Here is a 21,393-nt window from a genome sequence, read left to right on the forward strand (position 1 = left end):
CACACACACACACACAACAGTTTTGATATCCAAGGCAGGAACCTGCTAGGGATTTAGCTTGGTGATAGAGTGCTTGCTTAGCATGTGTGAAGCCCTGGACCACTCCCCATTACTGGGGAGGGATGGTTAATAAAAAAGAATGAAACTACAACTATGGAATTTACCTAACAGGGTAGCCAAGATAGGAGGATTTCTGTTTGTTTGTTTATTTGAGACAAAACTTCACTGTGTGGCCCCAGCTGGCCTGGAACTCCCTATGTAGACCAAGCTGGCCTCAAACTCTTTTTAGAGATCCGCCTGCTTGTGCCTCCACAGTGCTAGGATTAAAGGTGTGAACCACTACGCCCAGCAAAAATGGGAATAGTTTTGAGGAAGAGGTTTCTTCTTGGATTGTCCCCAAGTGCTCAGGCTTCCAGAGAGATGGGTCTGCATAAGCTAATGGCAGGATAAAGCCTGGTCCTTTCCTTACTCCCCTCCCATGTACTCCTCAGCCTGTGTCCCTCCCAGCCCGTACCCAGAAGAAGCTCATGCCTGTGTTCAGACAGCCTTTCCTCCACTAGCGCACATGGTACCCTGATTGGAGAAGGTAGTACTGGCTGCCAGCATGTGTTGTAAACATTGCTTTCGGTTTTCTTCTGGAAGGCTTGGCACTGCAGGGTAGACAGTGTCAGTAGTGATGTTTCTGTATACCTGCAGGTTGTGTGTACTTTTACAAGTTTAAGTTAAGTTTAGCAGGGAAAGGAACACAAATTGGTAAACAGGTCACCGAGTAGCTCATTGAATTGTCATAGACCGAGCACATCTGGTGTCATGAATGCCCCAGGATCCCCTAGTCTGGTCAGTAGCAACCAGCTTGTGACAGTAGAGTGTAGCTTTGCTGCCTGGGGACTCTCTCTGGTGTTAGAAAGCATGTGCTCTCCTGTGTCTACCCCCTTGCTTTAATTGTCACTTACTGTACTGTGACAGGTCTTTCTTTATTTCCCTGGCTTGCTGTGTGAAGTTACTGCGGCATGTAGTTCTCTCCTGCTTGTAGTACAGAGCCGTTATGAATAGCGGGCCGTGGGCATTCTCGTGTATACACATTTCTGCTGATGCATACATAGAGGAATTTCTGGGACTCAGAATAGGCATGTGTCAGCTTCCCCAAGCACTGCCAGTTCCCAGAGCGGTTGGACAAGCTGACTGTCTCACTGCGAGGACAAACGGGACTTCTCTTTGCTCTGTGTCCTCACCAGCACTTGGACACAGGTTGAGGATCCCTTATGGAAATGCTCAGGTCCAGGAGCATTTCAGATTTCAGAGTCTTTGGATGTAGGGGTGTTTGCATAGACTTACCCTGTTGAGCCCTCTACATCTGAAATGATGTCCTTGATGCTCTGAAATCCCAGCGTTTTGAGCATCATCTCTCAAAAGCTTTCAGGTTTCAGATTTTGGATTTTTGGACTAGGGATGCCTCCGTGTGAGTTGCAGTTCTGGTGTCTGCTTTTCTCTGCAGTCTTTCTTCCATTTTCCCAATAAGCAGAGGGTTTGGGCTTTTCGTCTGTTCCTTGGTGATCTGTGTGTATCCTCACTATGCCTTGCTTGTTGGGGGCATTTCAAGATGGCCACTGAGTGGTCTGCCTTTTCTCCTTTGATCTTTAGGATCCTCTATGGACTACAGGCGTTGTCACTCTGGAGCGTGGTGGTGTGGGGTCTGATTCACATTAGCTTGAGAGAGCTGAGGGCAGCATCTCTAACTCTGCTTTGGTGACATCATGGTGGGAGCCTGAGATCCATAGTGGGAGGTGGAACTGGTTAACCAGCACACAGTACACAACTGCTCCGCAGACCGCCCGCCTAGCCTCTGGATCGCCTTCACGCTCTAGCAGGCTTAGTCTTAATCCATGCTGCTCTGTCAAGAGTTTCCTTTTGTGATTAGCTCCTCCCTGTCATATTTAAGACGTCTTTTCCACCTCCTCCGTGTTTCTCTGTAGAACTGGTTAATCATGATCCTTTTCAACATCACCCACTTTGACTATTCCTCTACTGATGCATCCCTGTGTACACCTGAGTCTTTTCCACCTCCTCCGTGTTTCTCTGTAGAACTGGTTAATCATGATCATTTTCGACATCACCCACTTTGACTATTCCTCTACTGATGCATCCCTGTGTACACCTGTGAAGGTTGCTCACAGGGATTTAAGTAGGGGCTTAAATCTAGCTTTTCCTCCCCTCTGTAAGCCATAGCTGGGGCAGGGCTGCATTCCTCAGAGAATGGGACACCTTCTTGGGGTTCCCACAAAGGCACTCTGTAGGTGAGTGGTAGCCCTGGTTCTCTGAGACGTTAGGCCCAGGCTGCCTTTCCCATTCCTACCTCATCCTTTGCTGTCTCTGTTTACTTTCATGGGGTCTCATTTCTGCCTGGCCAAATCTGTGCAGCAGAGTTAACCCCACCCCCTCTAGGCTCCTGCCACTTGCCTGCCTTATTCTAGGATTCCAGCATCCTTCTGTTTCCCACCACGCTTGACTCCCAGAAATGCGATGAATACAGGAGCCTGCACACCTCAGGGATCTTTGCAATCCTGTTCTGATGGTCATAGTACCCACCTTGCCAGAGTGCCCTGGCCCCAACACTCAGGAATCTCCTGCCTGCTTTCCACTCTGCCCCTGTATATGGCAGCAGCTTGCTTTGCACAGTCCCGTCAGCAGCCTCTGCACACATCAGCTATTATGTCTGAAGAGCGAGTATTTTCCAAGTAATCGGTTCATGCAGACTGCACATAAATCATGTGCGCTCCAGCCCTTGGACACTAATGTTCCCTTATTAAGGCATAAGCCAGCCTTCCGGTTCCCATCCATTCTCTCTGACTTCTTTTTTAATTACTGCAGAGTCGGGCCTGGTTGTTGCTGCACCCCCCATCTCCTTCCAGCCCCTGCCCCATGCACTCATTGCTTTTTTTTGAAGTTCAGTTTGTTTTTCTGGAACTTGCCAAATCGCCTTAGGAAACTGGGTACCCTGTGAATGGATTGGTGAGAGGAAATCCTTATCTCTGGAGGAAACAGGCCCTGCATTTGTGTGTATGTGATATTCTTGGCCAGTTTGTATTTGGGGGAAACACATTCCCTTGGCAGCCTGGTGCCCCAGAAAGGAGGGCAGTATCACCCATGCCCAGGGCACAAGAGGAACCTACCTTCCCCTTTGTGAATATCATTTCTGCCCAAACAGAAAACCTTCACTGGCTTCAATCTTGGGAGAGTCCTAGCCTCTTTTATTATGTTCCCTTTTCTCCATTCTCTTTGCAAGCCGAGCCCACCAATCCTCCTCTAACAGGCATGGATTCTGCTCCTGGCTGGCCCTGATTTTATATTCTGTTCCACACTGGAAGAGTGGGGAAGTGCGTGGTTGTTTCCTGCCATTTGGCCTGAAATAGAAGAGATGGGGGACTTTAAGACAAGGCCCAACACCATCTACTTTTTGAGATGCTTGAATATAAATTACTATCTAAATAATTACTGTTGAGGGTAGAAAGGATGCCAGCGTTTAGAGACTGTAACAACAACTCCCTATGCTCCCTTAGCGACCACGTGGTAAGGTGACATGCCTCTTGCTTTCCTGTAGATGGGCACAGTGCTGCTTTTTAGGCCCCATTTTTAAATCATGTTTATAGATGATAGTGGAGCAAGCTATTTTGAGGCACTATTTTCCTCAGATGGGGAAAATGATATAAAGCAGAGATACTTTGTGGGGTCACCAGGCCCTCCCAGGATGGCTGGTAATGATGTCCTCACAGGTGATGACAGCCTGGTCCCCTGTGTTCAAGGCCCATAGTAAATCATACTGTGAGTTCCTGGGCGCTGAGGTCTTTGATGTAGCCCTCAGGAAAATGGGGATCTTTGATGATATGGTGTTTCAAAATAAAATTTCTGACAAAACAAAAACAACCCCCCCCCTTTTTTTTAACAGCTGCCAAAATGGGTTGTGGGTTGAACAAGTTGGAGAAGCGGGAGGAGAAGCGGCCTGGGAACATTTACTCGACTCTGAAGAGACCTCAGGTGGAGACCAAGGTGGATGTGGCCTATGAGTACCGCTTCCTGGAGTTCACCACGCTGACTGCCGGTGAGTACACCACCCTGTTGCCCTGTCGCCAGGAGGGTGTCTGGCTGGGACACAGGGTCCAGTGAGGCCAGTATAAAGAGGACAATTTAGAGAGCCAGACTTCCTTATAAAGCCTCTTATTCTTTACTACAGAGCGACTAATTAAAATGACAGCACCTGGGTGAGGTGGCCTTCGCCTGTCATGCCAGCACTTGGGAGATAGAGGCAGGGGAATTGAGAACTCCAGGCCAGCCTGGGCTACATAGTAAGGCACAGTCTCAGAAAAAAAGAATATTATCCAATCAGCCAGTCAATTACAAAAGTGAAGCCTTGCGTAAGCAAGCAATCCATGTGGACAGACTGAACTTGGCACATGGATCAGGTACTCTGCATACTCTGGTAGCCAGCCCCATGGAGGAAGGTTTCTCCTGTCTCTCATGTTAATCTGCCTGGTCTCTCAAGTTCATTTGCCTGTCATCACCTTCTTGTCCATCTGGGCTTGGCTTTGCCTCCTCTGATGGATGGAGTCTGGGTCAGTCTTTATGACCAGTGCTCAAGGTTGGAGGGGGACAGGTCATGGCCCTGGAATGACTGACAAGGGATGCTCAAGTTATCAGGGCAGAGTGTGTGCTGTGGACCTACTGTGTGTGCTAAGCATCTACTGCATACCTTTGGGCTAGTGCTTCAGGAAGTCATGAGGCTTGTCCTGGTGGAGAGAGGAGCTAAGTGCTGGGGTAAGGAGCTCAGCAGGTTCCAGTTGTAAACTGAATGGTGTGCATGTCAGGAAGTTAGGAGCATCCACCAGCACTTTCCACAAAGGCCTCTTCAGACCCAGGTGCCTGGAGGATGTTTAGACTTCTGTGAACATGAAGGAGCGTGAGTGGGGAAAGCCCTCACACTCTCAGGGTTGACCCAGGCTCGGTTTGGGAATGGTAAATCACCAGGCCTCTTGGGCTTGCAGCACCCCAGTCCATAAAGTGAGTATGGGTATCCCTGCCATGGGGGTCCGTGATGATTAAAAATGAAATAAAATATGTGAAGTTCTTAGTATAAGATCTGGTGCATAGTAGGGGCTGTTGGTACTCCTTTCTCCCATTCCTCCTTACCCCCCCTTTCCCCCCCACTTCCTCCTCACAGCTCTTCTCATTCTCCCCACCAGGCCTAGGTCTCAGTGTTTCTGGAGTCTCAAGTAACATGGGCAGCTGGGCTTCTGAGGAACCTCTGTATCTCCTCCATGTCATCCAACCCAAATCCAGCGCCTTCTGTATGCAATTTCTTCCTTCCTTGTGCCCTTTAGACTAGTGTCCCCACCTCCTGACACAGGCAGACAGGCACATGGTCACCTGTGCCATGGCTTTTTCTCACCCACAGTTCCTGTTCCCTTCACCAGCCTGTTCAAACCCATCTCATGCTTCTCATAGTGATGGCTCAAACCTGCCATGTCATCCATAGCCTCCTATGTTGCATGCTTGACCCCCCCCCAACTGGTGGCACTATTTGGGAGGTAGTGGACACTTTAGGGAGTGACGTCTGGCTGGAGGGGAGTGATCACTGAGTGTGCCTCTGAAGGTGACACTTGGCTTTATTTGCATCCCCTCTCTGTCCTGTGCATGAGCTATATGAGTAGCCTCTGCCATTTGCTCCACCTGCCACGGGATCTTACCTTACCACAGGCCCAGAACCATTGGAGCCAAGGATAGTGAACTGAACTCTCTGAAAGAAATTCTTCCTCTCCCTAAGCTGTGTATGTCAGGTATTTGCCCCAGTGGTACAAAGTCTGATGGATACACTTATAGCTAATGTTACACATGGATATTTGGGCATTTGATTATCCATCTGTTTGTTCAGAGGCTATCTGGGTGACTATAATAGGCTGAGTAAAGGTGGTTAAGGAAAAAAAGAAAGCAGATCTAGGTGGAAACGCCTTGAGCTGTTTGGTGCTGATGCTGAGGGGATAGGAAGTCTTTTTCTCTTTTGTAGTTTTTGCATCTTGGTCATGTATTTGTTTTTTTGTTTGGGTTTTTTGGGGAGGGTTGGTTTTTTGAGACAGGGTCTCCCAGTAGCCTCAGCTGGCCTGGTACTTGCCATGGAGACCAGGCTGGCCTTGATCTCGCAGAGATCTGCTTGCTTCTGCCTCCCAAGTGCTGGGACTAAAGGCATGTGCCACCATGCCTGACTCTTGGTCATGTTTTTTATGATTATGAAGAGTAGTCAGTCAAGAGTTCGGGGGTCACACCTGAAAACCCAGCACTGGGAAGGCTGAGGTGGGAGGACAGCTGAGAGTTCCATGCTAGCTTGGGCTACATAATGAATATTGGACCTTTTTTTTTTTTTTTTTTAAAAAAAAGAGTAATGAGGATTGACTATGAGCAAATCCATGATATACATCTATGAAAATGTCATCATGAAACCCATTATTTTTTACACTAGTTTTTAAAAAGCTGTTCAGCTTAAGAGACCATGATCTGCAGTAAATTGTGAGCAAGACTAACCAGTTCTGCCAAGAGAAGAGACTATCCTCCCTCCTCAAAAGGGTCTGGTAGATGGCTCAGGGGGTAAAGGCACGTGCCTCCAAGCCTGACAACCTGAATTTGATTTGATCTCTGGGATCCCACATGATGGAAGGAGAGAATTGACTTCTGCAAGTTGTCCTCTGACCTCCAAACACATGTGCCCCCCCCCAAATAAATTTTTTAAAAAGAGAAGAAGAATATGTTAACACCCCAACTTCATTTTGATAAATTCTACTTCCCATTGTACCAAGTCATTTACAGATGTGTGGCTGAGAAGATCCATTATGTGATAAAGTTGCCCTTCTCTGTCCTAGGCTTTTAGTAATGGGTCATTGTGATGGTTAACCTTGATTATCCTTTTGGATGGAGAAGTGCTTAGGAGACAGTCAAGCACATTTCTGGGTGTGTTCTGGGAAGGCATTTCCAGAGAGGATTACTAACAGGGAAAGACCCACCGTGAAAGTGCATGGCACCATCCCATGGGCTGGGAATCTGGGCAGAATGAAAGAGGAAAGAAAAGAAGACCAGAGAGTGTAGTCTCAGTCTCTCTGTCTCTGTCTGTGTGTCTCTGTCTCTCTCTGTCTCTCTCTGTCTCTCTCTCTCTCTCCACGGCTTTCTGGCATTATGCTTTCCTTGCTGGGTTTACCTTTTGCTAAAATGAACTCATGCCCATTTTCAAAAGCTAGGACGATCCAGACTTCTGTTCTCCTGCCTTGTCCTTGTACAGAGTGTGTTGCTCCTCTGGCCAGAGCCCTCCTGTGAGCTCCATCTCTCCCCAGATGTCACCAGTTCCCTCTAACCTCCTTCTCTTGTCCATCTTTCCACTGCTTTGGCCTTTCTCTTTCTGGAATCCCCACCCCCGGGCTTCCTCAGGCCTCTTCCTCTCCTTTGAAGAAACTCTCTTCAGAGAGGCCGTGCCTCCTCATTCCTCCCTTCCCCCTTCCCATCTGTGGTCTCACTGTATAGCCCAGGCTGACCTAGAGCTCTCAGTCCTCTTGCTTCAGCTCCCTGACCTGAGTGCTGGGATCACAGGTGAGCACCACCATACCTGGCTAGTACCGTCTTATTTATTCATTTTATGTGCATGTGTTTTGCCTGCATGTATGTAAGTACATCATGTGCATTCAATGTCTGGCGGCCAGAAGAGGGTGTAAGATCCCCTGGAACTGGAGTTACAGGTGGTTATCAGCCACCATATGGATGCTGGGAACCAAACCTGGGTCCTCTGCAATAGCCCCATGTCCCATCTTTTTAACCTCTTGTCTCTAAGTCCTTTCTGATGCTGGTTTGAAATGTCTCCCTCCTCTGCACCCTCTGGATTTCCTCCATAGTCCTCTTACCAGCCAAGGTGCTGCATATTTACATTGCTGTTCGTTTCCTTTCTACTCTCTGCCTGCCTGCTTTCCTTACAGGGTAGAACTCCTTGATGTAGGTATGGGGATCCTGTCTGCTTTCTGTAGTGCCCTCTGTGTTAGGGCGGTATCTGGCCCATAATAGACAATTAATAAATATTTGAGGAATGAAGGCTCAACCAATGTGTATTTTTGCATCTTGCTCTAATGCAGCTTAACATTGCAGAATGAGGCGTGCACCCTGCCATCCCTTCGCTCTGAAAGCATGATTTAATGGCTCTATATGATTTAATCACTCGGTGTGCTATAATTTATCTAGCAGGCCCCTTTTATTGGACATTTAAGTTATCTTGGGCTCTGGGCTATTATAAATTTTTAGTGTTGTGATAAGCGCTGTTGTGCATAAATCTTTGTGTACATTTCTGATTTCCTCAGGAATTGGTAAGTTGAAGGATATGGATGTCAGGATGCTTGATAAATGACCAGCTTTACCTCTAGACACGGCCTGCTTGTATAGGACACACATCCGACCAGGCTCCACTCTTTGGCAGGTTCCTCTGCACAGATGAAGGTGAGGGCTCAGCTGGTACTCAGGGCTATTTCTTACCTGGTCTTACCTTTGTGGACTCTCCCTCTGGCCCACAGAGGACTGTGTCCATGGCTGGAGTGTAGCCTGCTCCCTCAGACCCTCCTTTCCCAGCTTTTCCTCTCCTGCTCAGGCCCTGCTGCCAGGCTCCTGCCCAGCTGGAATGGTCCCTTCTCCACATCCATGCCTTTCGAGTACCGCCTTCTGCAGGCCTGTGATCTGTCGGTTCATCCTACACGCTTACTCCATCACATGCTGAGCCTGTTGTGCTTTCTTCAGGGTGAAGACTAGGCCTTGCTTGTCATCTTGTTCACTGAGAGGAACTTGTCCAAGCTGGTCAGGTCCCTGGGAGTCAGGATGACGCACACTCACTCCAGCATCTCCAGCTGTTCTGGAGGCCCTCCCCACTCTCAAGAAAGAGATAAGATTTGTTGAAAGCCTCCTGTGCGCTAAGTCCTGGGAGAACACTCCTAGTCCTGCCCCTCTTTCCCCTCATTTTTCCACTGTATCAGAGAGGAACTAAGTTGCATTTTATCCCATGTGTTTCAAGTCTTCAGACCCATGAAATATGAAATATCACGGCATCAAGCTGTAGAGCATTCCAACTCTGGCTGCTTCCCCTGCCCTGACATCGTTCCTTCTTGTTTGAGCCGTGTATCCCAGACAGCCACTGACTTGCTCTCTGCCTATGTGTTTCTAGAGTTTCACACACATGGAATCACACAGTCTGTTGTCCTTTTCCCATGCAATGGGGCTGCTTTCATGTCCTCGTCCTTTCCTGCTGTGCTGCTGAGCAGCAGTCCATGCATGGATGACTGCAGTTTGTTTGCCATTCTCCTGAGATAGCCATTGAATTCATTCCAGTTTCCGGCTGTTTGTGGTGAACTTCTTCCTGTGTCTTCTTGGGCATTCCATCTTTGCAATAGTCTGCAAGGTATCTGGGTATGCTGTTCTTACAGGTGAGGAGATAAACTCTGAGCTTCCATAACTTGCCTAAAAACTCAGTGCCAGGAAGCATCAGGGTGCAGTTCAAACCTGGATCCTCCAGAGCATCGGTGCTGTTATCTTAGAAACTGCAAGATGCTAGGCAAATGCCTGTGAATGCCAGTCAGAGCATTCCGGTACAGAACATGTCCTGTCGTGTAGGAGTGCCAAGTTCCCTTTCATAGATCATAGCACCCAGGCGACTGTAGCTGGAACTGACGTGGTTATCTTTGTGGAGAAGATAATAGAGACTCCAGCAGATAGGAGTTGGGGAAAGGCTGTGGCCAGTGTCCACCTGGGGGCTTAGGCAGGAGGGGTCCTGGCATAAGTTAACTCACTCTGTCCCTTGTTCTGTCCCTTGCTTGATTCTTGGTGCTGCTATGGGTGAGGTGAAGCGCACAGCATCATTGTAAACTTGGCAGAGGCAGAAAGTAGCAGAAACTTCACGGCAAATTATGGAAGCTTCAGAAATTCCAATTCCAGGTGATTTGACTGGGCCTTAAATTTTCAGTTAACTCTGCCCACTGGGTGCCGACCCTGCCCTTTGGCAAGCGTCATCGAAGATGGAGGTCCATAACTCACCATGGTGTCTACAGTACCACCTTGTGATGCCTTCATGTGGGTGTTTTACCAAGTGCTCTGTGCTAGGTCCCCTTTCCTGCCACTTGAAAGCTACCTGTGTGGGTGCTGTGAGAGGTGACTGCTTTATACACATGCCTCTGGGGACAATTGGACAGTGAGTGATCATCAGTACCCAGGGACTGGGCCTGGATTTTATTGGTCTTACATTGTCCAGTACTGGAGTCACAACCACACAGCTCTCTAAATGTAACAGTCCATTAAAGAGATGAATTGAAAAGTCAGTTGTGTCATCACACCAGCCAAGTTTCACATGCTCAGTGACTGTGTGTACCTGGTGGCTACCACTTTGGACAGTGCAGACGGGAACTTCCTGTCATCTCAGAAAGTTCTGTGGCTCGAGAGAGGGAAATGTGGTTCCAGGTTGGAATCTGCATTTACAATTCAAAATACTGTGCCACTTTCTTGTGAGCATTTGTCTTGTGTCCATGGCAACCAGAAGATGCTTCTTTCTGCAAATGGTTTACTGCAGGGCAACCTGGACCAGATGCTGTGTCCTGGCAACTTCAGGCAGAGCCACAGATGTTGCCCATTGCTGAGTCAGCTGGAGCTGCTATAACAAAAAATATGCAGGCTGGATTGCTTAAACAGCAAGATGTTTCCTTTCTTACATTTCTGGAGGCTGAATCAGGATCCAGCATGACTGGGTTGTGGTGAGCCTTAGCCCTGTGCCCTAAAAAAAACACACTCAAAGACATTAATACTGCTAATACCATTTGATTAGGGGCCTACCTTTATGATCTTACTTGACCCCAGCTACTTCCTTACTCAGATATAGTCACCTTGGGAGTTAAAGCCTCAGCATAGGAATTCTGGGAGATATAATTCTGTTCTAGTACATCAGCCAGATTGGTTCAAAATGTCTTATAGATGAAGACCCAACATTGATGCTACTAATGGTGACAGAGGGGATGGTGGCAGCCCCTAGTCTTGATGGAGGGCTGGAGACCTTGAGGGCCCCCAAGGTGTTTAGAGTTAGCTGGGCAAAAGATCAGAAGAGGATGAAAAGAGATCATCATCCCAGGAAGTGGGGCTAACCTGGAGAGGGGAGCAAAACCCTGAAGCAGTATTGTACCTATGGAAGACTGAAGTCAGTTCAGTTTGGGAGTGTGGCTTTTGGAAGAAGTGGGAGTCAGATGATAAAAAGGTCCTAATTCAGGCTGGGGAGATGGCTCAGTAAAGTGCATTCTGTGCAAAGTGAAGACTTGAATTTAATCTCCAGAATCCCTGTTAAAAAAAAAGTCCCCATGGTGGCACTGGGGAGGCAAAGACAGGCAGATCCCTGGGGTTTACTGGCCAGCCAGCTGAGTGGAATCTACCAGCTCCAGATAAAAATGAGAGACCTTCATTTCAAAAACCAAAGTGGGACTAGGTGTGATGCAGCACACCTTTAATCCCTGTACTCAGGAGACAGAGGCAGGTGGATCTCTGGATCTCTGAGGGCCATGCCAGTCAGGACTCCATAGTAAGAGGCCCTGTCTCAACCACACACACACACACACACACACACACACACACCCCAATAATGAAAAATGGAGAAACACTGAGGAGAGGCCTAAGGTTGACCTCCTCACATACACATGCACCTGCACACAGACATTAACATGTACACACACACACACACATACACACACACGGTTTTAGTTGATGAATTAGAGATTTTTCAAGAGGTCTGAAGGTTTTTAAGTTATAGGTGGTCTCAGCCAGGATAGTGGCAGTGGAGACGAGAGAAATGGGTGGATCACAAGGGATCAGGAGACAGAGAGTGGGGAGGTAGGACTGGTTGGACACCTGGGTGAGGGCATGAGCTGAACGCTCTAACTCTGCCTTAAGCATTTCAAATGCCCTCTCTCTGTCATAGGGGAAGAAGAGATGACTTCTCCCTGTCTCTATTCATTTTTCAAAGGAGGTTTCTTTGACAGGTGGTAAGTAGGAAATGGGACCAGGCGGGAGAGTTTTAGTCTTTTATGGTTCTCATCCACACCACAGGGGAGCAAGCCCAGTGCCAACCCGTGAGCCCTGTTGTGTACTGTATCAGGATTCAACTTAACATCCAATAAGTATGGTTCGGTAGAGTTTGAGTTTTGATAAATGGAAGCATCTTCAAAGCTACTACCCTGTTTAAGATAGAGGACTCTGACAAATGTGGTGGTACATGCCACAGTTGGAGGCAGGAGGATCATGACTTCAAGGCTCTCCTGCCCCAGACAACTGTGATCTTCCTTTGGCCCTGTAGATTCTCTTTGCTTCCTTTTGAATCTTCCTTTAGAACCATGTATAAATGGCATCCCATAGTGTGTCATCTTTTGTGCCTGGCTTCTTGAACCCAGCCTAACGTTTCTGCACCCCCTCCATGCTGCAGCTCTCTGAGGCCTGACCCTTTGAGTTCCTAATAGTCCATGGTTCGGATGCGCTGCCATTTACCTGATTCCTCTTCTGTCAGGTCCAGTTTGGGGCTGTAATGATAAAAGTCACTGTGAATGTATGAACAAGTCTTATGTGAACATACTTCTTTTTTATTTTGTGAAACGAATACATCAGACATGGAGTTGTCTGATGGCACTTGTATGTTTACCTTCTAAAGACAATGCTACATTACCTTCCAGAGTGTTTGAACCATTTCATATTTCTGACAGCAATAACAGGAATGACTGACTCTTTTGAGGGGGGGAGTTCCCTGTAGCCCCAGCTGGCCTCAAACATGCTGTGTAGTCCAGGCTGGCCTTGATCTCATAGAGATCTGCCTGCCTCTGCCTCCCAAGTGCTGGGATTAGGCTGACTTAGAATTCCCTAAGTAACCCAGGCTGGCCTCAAAACTTGTGGCAGTCTTTATGTCTTTGCTTCCTAGGTGCTAGGAACAGGTGCCTGTTTATGTGATGATAGGGATATAACCCATGCTGGACCGGCATGTGCATGCTGGACTAGCAGTCTACCAGCTGAGCTATATCTCCAGCCCATGTTTTCTTCTTATTATTATTATTACTACTCTTTTAAACAAGCAGCACTCATCTAAGGTGGGCATAGCCTCTTTTATGAAATAGAAAAGTAGACAGAAATAGAATTAGGAGAGGCCATAGAAGTAGTAGGCATGGGCCTCAATCTGCGAGAGGTTGGCAGAATGTCCTCCAGTGTTTCTGAACAATGACCTTTCCCTCCTGAATCCCCAGTTCTCTGGCCTTCTCTGACAGAGTCCTCCAACACGCAAAGGCTCAGGAGCCTCTCTGCCCACTGTCTGTTCCTTCAAGCTTGTCTCTTTTTTCTCCTCAATTCCTGCAAACCATTCCCATGACACACAGCACAGTTCCCACATTTCTGAAATTCCCTTTCCTGTGGTTTTCCTGTCAGGGGGTCTGTGAGGGCCAGCCTTGGGGATTTTTCAGCACTGTGCTGACCATGCTCATGCTTGTGTTTTGGCTGCCAGCTTCCCAGCCTTCTAGTGAGCATGAATTACGTGTGGTTGTGATAAGAGCACAGGGGACATTCACGGCTCAAAACATGTGTTGTACAAGGAATCATGTTAGGGCCCGTTGTCATTTAGCTTCTAGTGTGGGCAACACTGGCCCAAAACATCCCTACAGAAGTGGCCGAAACACCATCTGAAAGTTGTCCTCTATGCCCCTCTCAGCTGGAAGAAAGACTGACCCGAAAAGATGGGTGACAGTTGTATAATCTGAAAATTAAGAAATTATCATTATTATTATTATTATTTTGTTAAGAGCTTGAGTGCTTAATAGTTAGTTTAAAAATCCTGGCACTGGGGCTGGAGTGGTTAAGAGCACTGGCTCTTCTTGCAGAGGACCCAGGTTCTATTCCCAGCACCTACATGGTAGCTAACAACCACTCCTAACTCCAGTTCCAGGGGATCTGACACCCTCTTCTGACCTCTGTGGGTTTTACAATGCATGTGGTACATTTACATACACGCAGGCAACACACACACACAAAATAAATTAATAAATAAATTAAATAAATAAATAGATAAATAAATGAAATCCCTCACTGTTGTCTTCTGATTTCAGGGGTGGTGAAGGGAGGCAGTGGTAAACTAACACTTGGGACCAGTTGTTGTCTGCAAGTGATGGTCCTCAAACCTGAGAACCATCTGGAGACTGCTGAACTCCAGACTCCCAGGGACCAGCCTAAGGGTCTCTGACTCAGTGGGTCTGGGGCAAGGCCTGCAAATGTGAATCTGTAGCAAGTTTCCAGGTGTGATTGCCAAGGAGAACTTTGCAGTTGAAGATTTTGCAAACTGTACATTTTTGTTACCTGCATGGAAGGTACCAGCAGCAGTGCCGGTCTGAGGTTTTATTATAAAGTACATTCAGGAGATACGTGTCTACTTAGACTTTCATCAACGTATGCTTTGTTTTCTCTGAATGGCTTAGATTTGAGGGAGTCAACAAGTCAATGCAATTTTTTAAAAATTTAATGACGTGTGTTCGCAAGGACAACTTGTGGGAGTTCTTTCTTTCCTTCTACTGCGTGGGTCCTGGAGTTCAAACTCAGATCATCATGCTTGGTGGCAAGCACCCCTACCCACTGAGCCATCTTGCTGGCCCCAATACAGTTTTTGTTTGTTTTTTTAAGACAAGGTCTCATCATATAGCCTTGGCTAGCTTAGAACTCACTATGTAGACCAGGCTGACCTCGAACTCAGATCTGCCTGCCTCTGCCTCCATACTCAGGGATTAAAGGTATGTACCACCATACCTGGTCTAATACAATTGTTTTGTTTTTAATTTTTTATTATTTTTATTTTATGTGTATGAATATATTGCCTGCATGTAGGTAGGTCCACCCATATTGTGCATTGCCCACAGGTCAGAAGAGGGTATCTGATCCCCTGGGACTGGAGTTAGGGACAGTTGTTGGCCATCATGTGGGTGCTGGGAATTGAACCCAGGTCCTCTGCAAGACCAGCTAGGGCTCTTAACTGCTGAGCCATCTCTCCAGATCCTAATACAATTGTTTTTAAATTTTGATTTCAAACTTCCCTTTCCCTTGCTGTGTGCCAGACCCACTCAGTTCATCCTGAGAAGGGCCCAGCCCTTGGGGCTCTTTGAGGTTCCAGGGGATGCAGCTGAGGCTGGGATCCAGCAGGAGGGCCTATGTTGCTGTATATGTGGACATCTCAACAGATGACCCTCATTAACTGAGGTGGTGCCCAGTGGTTCTCCAGCTGTGGTCCCTGCAGCAGCATCTGAGACCTGGTAGAAATGCAGAATCTTAACCCACTCCAGACCTGGTGAATCACAAACCAGTCTTTGTATGACCAGCCCACCAGGTGCTTCTGATGTTTATAGTTTGAGGACTGGACTAGGGGTTCTCCCAACCACTGTGGAGGGGTACAGTGAGGAGCCCAGGAGGGATGGGTGAATTCCACATGCCCCCAGGAGGATGGGAATAAGGATTTGCAAGGGGGCTTGGGACCTAGCTGAAGGCAGAGTGTGGAGCATGTGAGGAACCATTTCCTGCTGACCACAGTCTTGTAGCCAGTGGCATGGGTCTGTGTGCAGCCTGTTCTTGGCTTAGGATCCATGAGGGGAGTAAATATCTGTCTCCACCCTCAGCCAGAGCAGGAGTGCAGAGCTTAGGGCTGTGCCCAGCATACACAACTGCCTACTCACTCACACCCTAACATCTAGAGAGGTCTGTGTTTCTAATCCCATGGCTTTCACATTTAGAATGAACTGAACACTCCAGAGGCAGGTATGTGGGCCATGGTTGGCCAGTCTAGTCTTGGCTCTTTCCCAGAAACCTTGGCCTTGATGAAGTCTCCACTAAACCACTCCTCTCCATCTCTAGTTACCCGCTTCTTCCTTGCTTCCTGCCAGGCTGACCAAGTTCCTCAGAAATGGTCTGGGGTCCACAGTTAGCACAAGTGTTAATGGAATGGGTATGTCTTTGATGTATCAGGGTTTGCTGAGGTTAACAGGCCCTGCAGAGGTACAGGGAAGCCCCTGACTGGAAGCTGTGGAAAGGAGGGGCCGCATCAGGAGAGCTTGTTGGCATTGGCGAAAGCAGGTTTCACTGTGGGGTTCCTTGAGCTAGAGTCTGGAGGACCCTAAAGTGTTTGCTTTGCCATCCCTTAATGAGGCATTTATTACCTCTCTTAATATGATATTTGAATCTTTTCAAAGGAAACAAATGTCTGTGACATTTGCCACTCTTTAGCAGAACTGAGCAGCAAGTCACCTATGCAGATGACATGTTTTTAATAGGTATAAACAAACCTCCAAGCAAAATGTCAGCAGATAGAAAGGAAGCATCCTTTGAGAGGCCAGCCTGCAGCCCCACATCTAAGCCAGACCTTCACTTTTTACGTCCTCCAGACCTGGAGATGGTTCTCCTATGATAGCCCTTAATTGCTCCTCTGCCCCTTTAGCCTTCCTGTGCATTCCTGCAAATCACCCGCTGTGACAAGAGCCATAGGCCTGGGTGACAAGGATGGTGATGATGATATTGTTAGCAGCAATAAGAGCCAAGTCACCACATGGTCTGCTTGATGTGTGTTAAGCCTCCTGATGAGGCTCAGTGAAGCTACCCAGTAGGCCCTGGGATTTGCCTTTGCTCTTTAGTGATATGGATAGAATCTGACTCTCCCAGGTGCAGCTTTGAGGTTTAGGAGGCTCTGATCTGTCACTGAAGATGCCGTTGAGACAGCCCTTGCTTCGTTACATCCTGGTCTATGGAGCCAGCATATGCTTTGGCAAACCCATGTGTTTTATAACACAGCTTCATGATTGTAAGCTCAGTCCTTGTAGTTCTAGAAAGGCTGTTTTTAGCTCATCTTTATGGTCAGAGAGGCTGTCTCCAGGTGAAGCCACTATGTAAACAGGTCTTATGCCTCATGTGGCCTGCGTGCCTTGCTGTCACCCCAGGTGTCTGAGGGTTTGAAGCTACTTTAATGGCCACACGCCCATCACCTTTTGGAGATCACTTTTCTTTGTGTGTGCATGTGTGTGCATGTGTTTGTATGTGCATGAGGGGGTGGAGGCCAGAGGACAATCTCAGGTGATGTTCTTCAGGAACTGTCCACCTTCTTTTTTTGAGACAGGATCTCTCACTGGCCTGGAACTCAAGTACCCTAGGCCAGCTAACCAGTGAACCTAGGGTTCCCTCATGTCTCCGCCTCCCTGCCACTGGGATTACAAGCATATGCTACTGTGCCCCAGCTTTGGAGACTATTGTTCTTATATACTAAGATCATGACTGTTGGTTAAGAACCTTCTGGAATACAGCTTTGGCTTCCTTTTGCTACTTGTTTTATATAGTACTAAGTTTGACCTCTAGTTCAGATTTAGAAGGCCAAGCGTGAACTTGGGCATGTGTGGACAGCTGCCATTTAGTCCAGCTTTATAAGCATAGCCAGCTCAGAGTTGAATGTAGACTCCTTCTTTGCTGAATACATACATATGTGCAGGAGTTCAGGAAGACATTTTTTTTCTTTCCTAGAAATTTGCTCTGTGGTCCTAGGTAGCATTGATTTCTGTGAAACCATCTGTTCCCTCCAATGTAATTTCTGGACTGCTTGATTCGTTTTTCTGACCCACTTTTGGCTTCTGTTTCCTTTCACTGTTCATTAATAAAGGGTGAGGCAGAGTTTTTGTGGAGAGTGTGCACATGTGTGTATATATTTTCAGTTTGGGAACTGTGAAGTTATTTAATTTCCTACCTGGCTTTTGTTTCTGGCTTGATAATTCCTAAGGGTTGGTTTTTGTTAAGACTCACACAAGGAAGTCACGGTGTGGGGACAAGTGGAGGCCCTGGCTGGGAGTGTGTTAGAACCAAGTGTGGTTCCCATAAGGAAATCGGTTCCTCTGAAACACATCTCACAGCAGATAAATATGCTTGCAGTTTGCAGGAAGTTCACGAGACAGATGAGAGGATGTGTGGGACATGGCTTCAAGCCTTTTGGAGCAAAGCTCTCTGTGTGCGTCCTCTGTGCGGTGGCTTTTGATGCTGCTCTTAGTACTAATGATATTGTTCTGTGCTCACTAATGGGGGTGATAAGATTAGATTTAAGGGAAGCTGGGCATTCTCAGCATTCCTTCCTTAATGTAAAAACTCTTCACGCTCTGCTCCCAGCTACAGCTAAATCCAGATCGAGAAACAACACTCACTCTTGTGTGCAAATGGACTCATTTGTGTGTGTGTGTATGTGTTTTTGAATTAAGGCTACTTTCAGAAAATGAAATTCCTTGGTGATGACTGTTACCTGTCAAAGCAAAACCAAATTATGACTATTTTCTTCTACAGGGATTCATAAAAGTAGCCATGGGGGAGAGGTAATCATTTTTATCTAATTTGATTAAAGTAGAACAGAAAACAAGTTAATGTTTTATGGACCCCACCAATTGTTATCGATATAACCTCAAAGGATTTCTATCAAGAGGTTTTATTCAATTTCACTGGGATCCAGTATAATTTTTATTACTGTATATTAATTATGCAAAATAATGGGTTTGATTGTGGTATTTTTGCATGGGTCCTTCCACCCTGTTCACCCCCCTCTTCCAGCGTCAGCTTAGAATTTGACCAGATTGCTCTGATTCTTGATTTCTGGAATTTTATCTGTTGAATTTAAAATTTTAAAATTCTGTTGAATTTTATCTTGGAAATATTTTCAAGAGCACTTGCAATGTAATGTGAGAAGGCCAGTGAGTCTGGCTTCTAGGTGCACATCCCTGAGAGTCAGTCTAGAAAATCATTTCGTTGGTGCTCCGTTGCAGACACCTGCTCTTGGTTTATAGGTCAGATCTCCTGATAAATGCAGTGACTGAGATAGGCAAGGCAGGCTTCCTGTCCCACTGGCAGCTGAACTCTCCCCTATTCTGTGGTAGGAATAGGTGCTTTGGGGCCTTTTGTTTTGTTTTCTGAGAAGGGGCTCTTTAAAAAAAGAAACATTTTTATTTTTATTTATCTAACTTATTTACGGTGTGTGTGTGTGTGTGTGTGTGTGTGTGTGTGTGTGTGTGTGTGTGTGTGTGTGTGCCACAGCACATGTTTGGAGGTCAGAGGACAACTTACAGGACTTCGTTCTGTTCTCTCCTACCCTGTGGGTGGGTCCTGGGGATTGAACTCAAGTCATCAGGTTTGAGACCAAGCTCCTTTACCTGCTGAGCCATCTTGCTGGCTCTAAGAGACCTTAATCTTTCAGGTAACTGTTAGAAAGGAGTATTCTAGAAGTGTTTACCTTCCTACCTGGGAGGCGTGTTAAGTACCAGCCAGAACTTGGACTTGGGAGACAAAGCAACTGAGGGAAAAAGTAACTTTAAAGTCAACATCTCTACTTACTGTTGTGTGACCTTGGTGGGTGTCCATTAAGATGCCTCAACAATCCCTCCTCTTGTGTAATCCCTTCCCCTGGAGTATGGGTAGGACCCAGTGGCCTGCTTCTCCTAAATAGGAAACAGTGAGAACAATGGTTGCCATTTCTGAAATTTGATTATGAAGACTGTGGCTGCCATCCTGAGCTCTCGTGCTTTCCCTCTGAGGGAAGCCAGCTGCCCTGTTGAAAGCTATCCTGTGGAGAGATTCATGCAGCGAGGACCCAAGGGAGGCCTCCTGATAACAGCCAGGAAATGGGCCCTGAGTCCGACAGCCTGGGAGGGCTGTTGATCTACTGGGAAGTGGATCCTTCCTGGTAGAGCCTTCAGGTGACTTCAGCCCTGGATACTACCTTAGTAACCTCCTGAGGAAGCGAGCTTAAGGGCCCTAGCTAAGCCACGGCTGGGTTCCTGGCCCACCAATACAGACAGATCATAGCTTTATGGTAATTCCTTATATGTTACTACATGTTAACACAGTTTAATTAAATGCAGGAAGTATCTCTCCCTGGTAAGGGGCTGCCTGTGGAGTGTGAGAACACAGGTTCTTGAGCCAAATCTACCTGGCTTCAAAATCCTGGGTCTACCACTTGTGTGATTTGGGGGAGGTCACTTGACTTCTGTGTGCCTCAGTGCCCTCTTCTGTGAGTGGGAAATAGTTTTTAGCTTCCAGCCTCTGCATTCCAGGAAAATTAGTTAGAAAGGGGAGGATGTGGGTTCTAACTGGAACAGTCCACACTCTTGGCTGTAGTGAGGATAAGGAAAGGACAGTGTTAGTTCCCTTCCAGGACTCTATGGAGTCTCTTCAACACTCAGATCAGGTGTTTTCTGTCTGGCTGAGGGCAGGTGTCCAGCTGGAGGGGCAGCTGCGAGTCCTTAGTGACTGACGCACAGTGTCTGAGGGACAGCTTCCCAGGTTCTTAAAGGCCATCACTGACCGATCTCCACAGTGATGTCCACAGTGATATACTCATTTCCCATCCTTGTCCTGTCTCATCATTTCTCCATCATACTGGAGATGCACACCCATCCCATCTGTAATTTCAAGCTGGGGTCTGGGGAGCAGAGCTCATCTCTTTTCCAGACTAAATTACATGTTTAAGAAAAGCCTTCTGCTTGGCTCATAGCTTTCATCAGCTTGGTTCTAAGTTGCTAGGCCTGGTTTCTAGCCGGAGGAGTCCAGACTTCTGACATTTAAACTTACTCAAACATATTGACAAAATGCAAATTCCCTGCCTGTGGTTAACCTTCTTTGAAAGCTCAGCACTCAAAAACAAACAACTGAGGAGTTGGCTTTGTTGGCACTGGACTGCCACTCCCCCAACTTTGACTTTGAAGACTGTCCTTCATTGGGTGTCATCCAGCATGTGATGATGGCATCACCAGAGACGGGACATGACTCTTCCCATCCTTGGCTCACTGTGGGCCATTTACATTGTATGTGTACATCTAGGATCGCTTCCCTTTTTCCTTTCTTTTCTCTCTCCCTCCCTTCCCTTCTGCATTCCTTTCCTCTTTCCTAACCATCTTTTTGCCAAACTTATCCCTTCCCCCTCCCTTCTCCCTCCCCACCCTCCCTTCCCCTGCCTTCCCCCCTCCCGCCCCTCAGTTCCTCTGTTCATTTCTCCTGCTCTAAAAGTAAGCATTGATTTTTATGGGATGGAGAGATGGTGCAGTGGTTAAGAACACTGACTGTTCTTGCAGAAGTCCCAGGTTCAAATCCCAGCACCCACATGGCAGCTAACAACTGCCTGTAACTCCAGTTCCGGGGGATCCGACAGCTTCTTCTGACTTCTGCGGGCATTGCACAACACGGGTGCACTGACCTACATGCAGGCAATACACACCATAAAACAAAAAATTATAAATGAAATATTTATTAAAAGCTGATATGTCAAGCATTGGTGTATTAAAA

The 21,393-nt window shown here is 47.1% G+C and overlaps 1 protein-coding gene across 2 annotated transcripts in view; it reads left to right on the forward strand.

The window, feature by feature from the left end:
- Positions 1 to 21,393, forward strand: part of Rftn1 (raftlin, lipid raft linker 1) — a 228,238-nt gene that overhangs the window by 25,132 nt on the left and 181,713 nt on the right. For both annotated transcript variants that reach the window (XM_008849972.3, XM_017802421.2), the window contains exon 2: positions 3,944 to 4,096. In XM_008849972.3, coding sequence (XP_008848194.1) covers positions 3,952 to 4,096 — 145 coding nt within the window. In that variant the 5' untranslated portion in view covers positions 3,944 to 3,951. The remainder of the gene's footprint in view (positions 1 to 3,943; positions 4,097 to 21,393) is intronic.

This window comes from Nannospalax galili, unplaced genomic scaffold (assembly GCF_000622305.1).
Source record: "Nannospalax galili isolate Female #2095 unplaced genomic scaffold, S.galili_v1.0 scaffold364, whole genome shotgun sequence".
In the NCBI taxonomy this organism is placed as follows: domain Eukaryota; kingdom Metazoa; phylum Chordata; class Mammalia; order Rodentia; family Spalacidae; genus Nannospalax; species Nannospalax galili.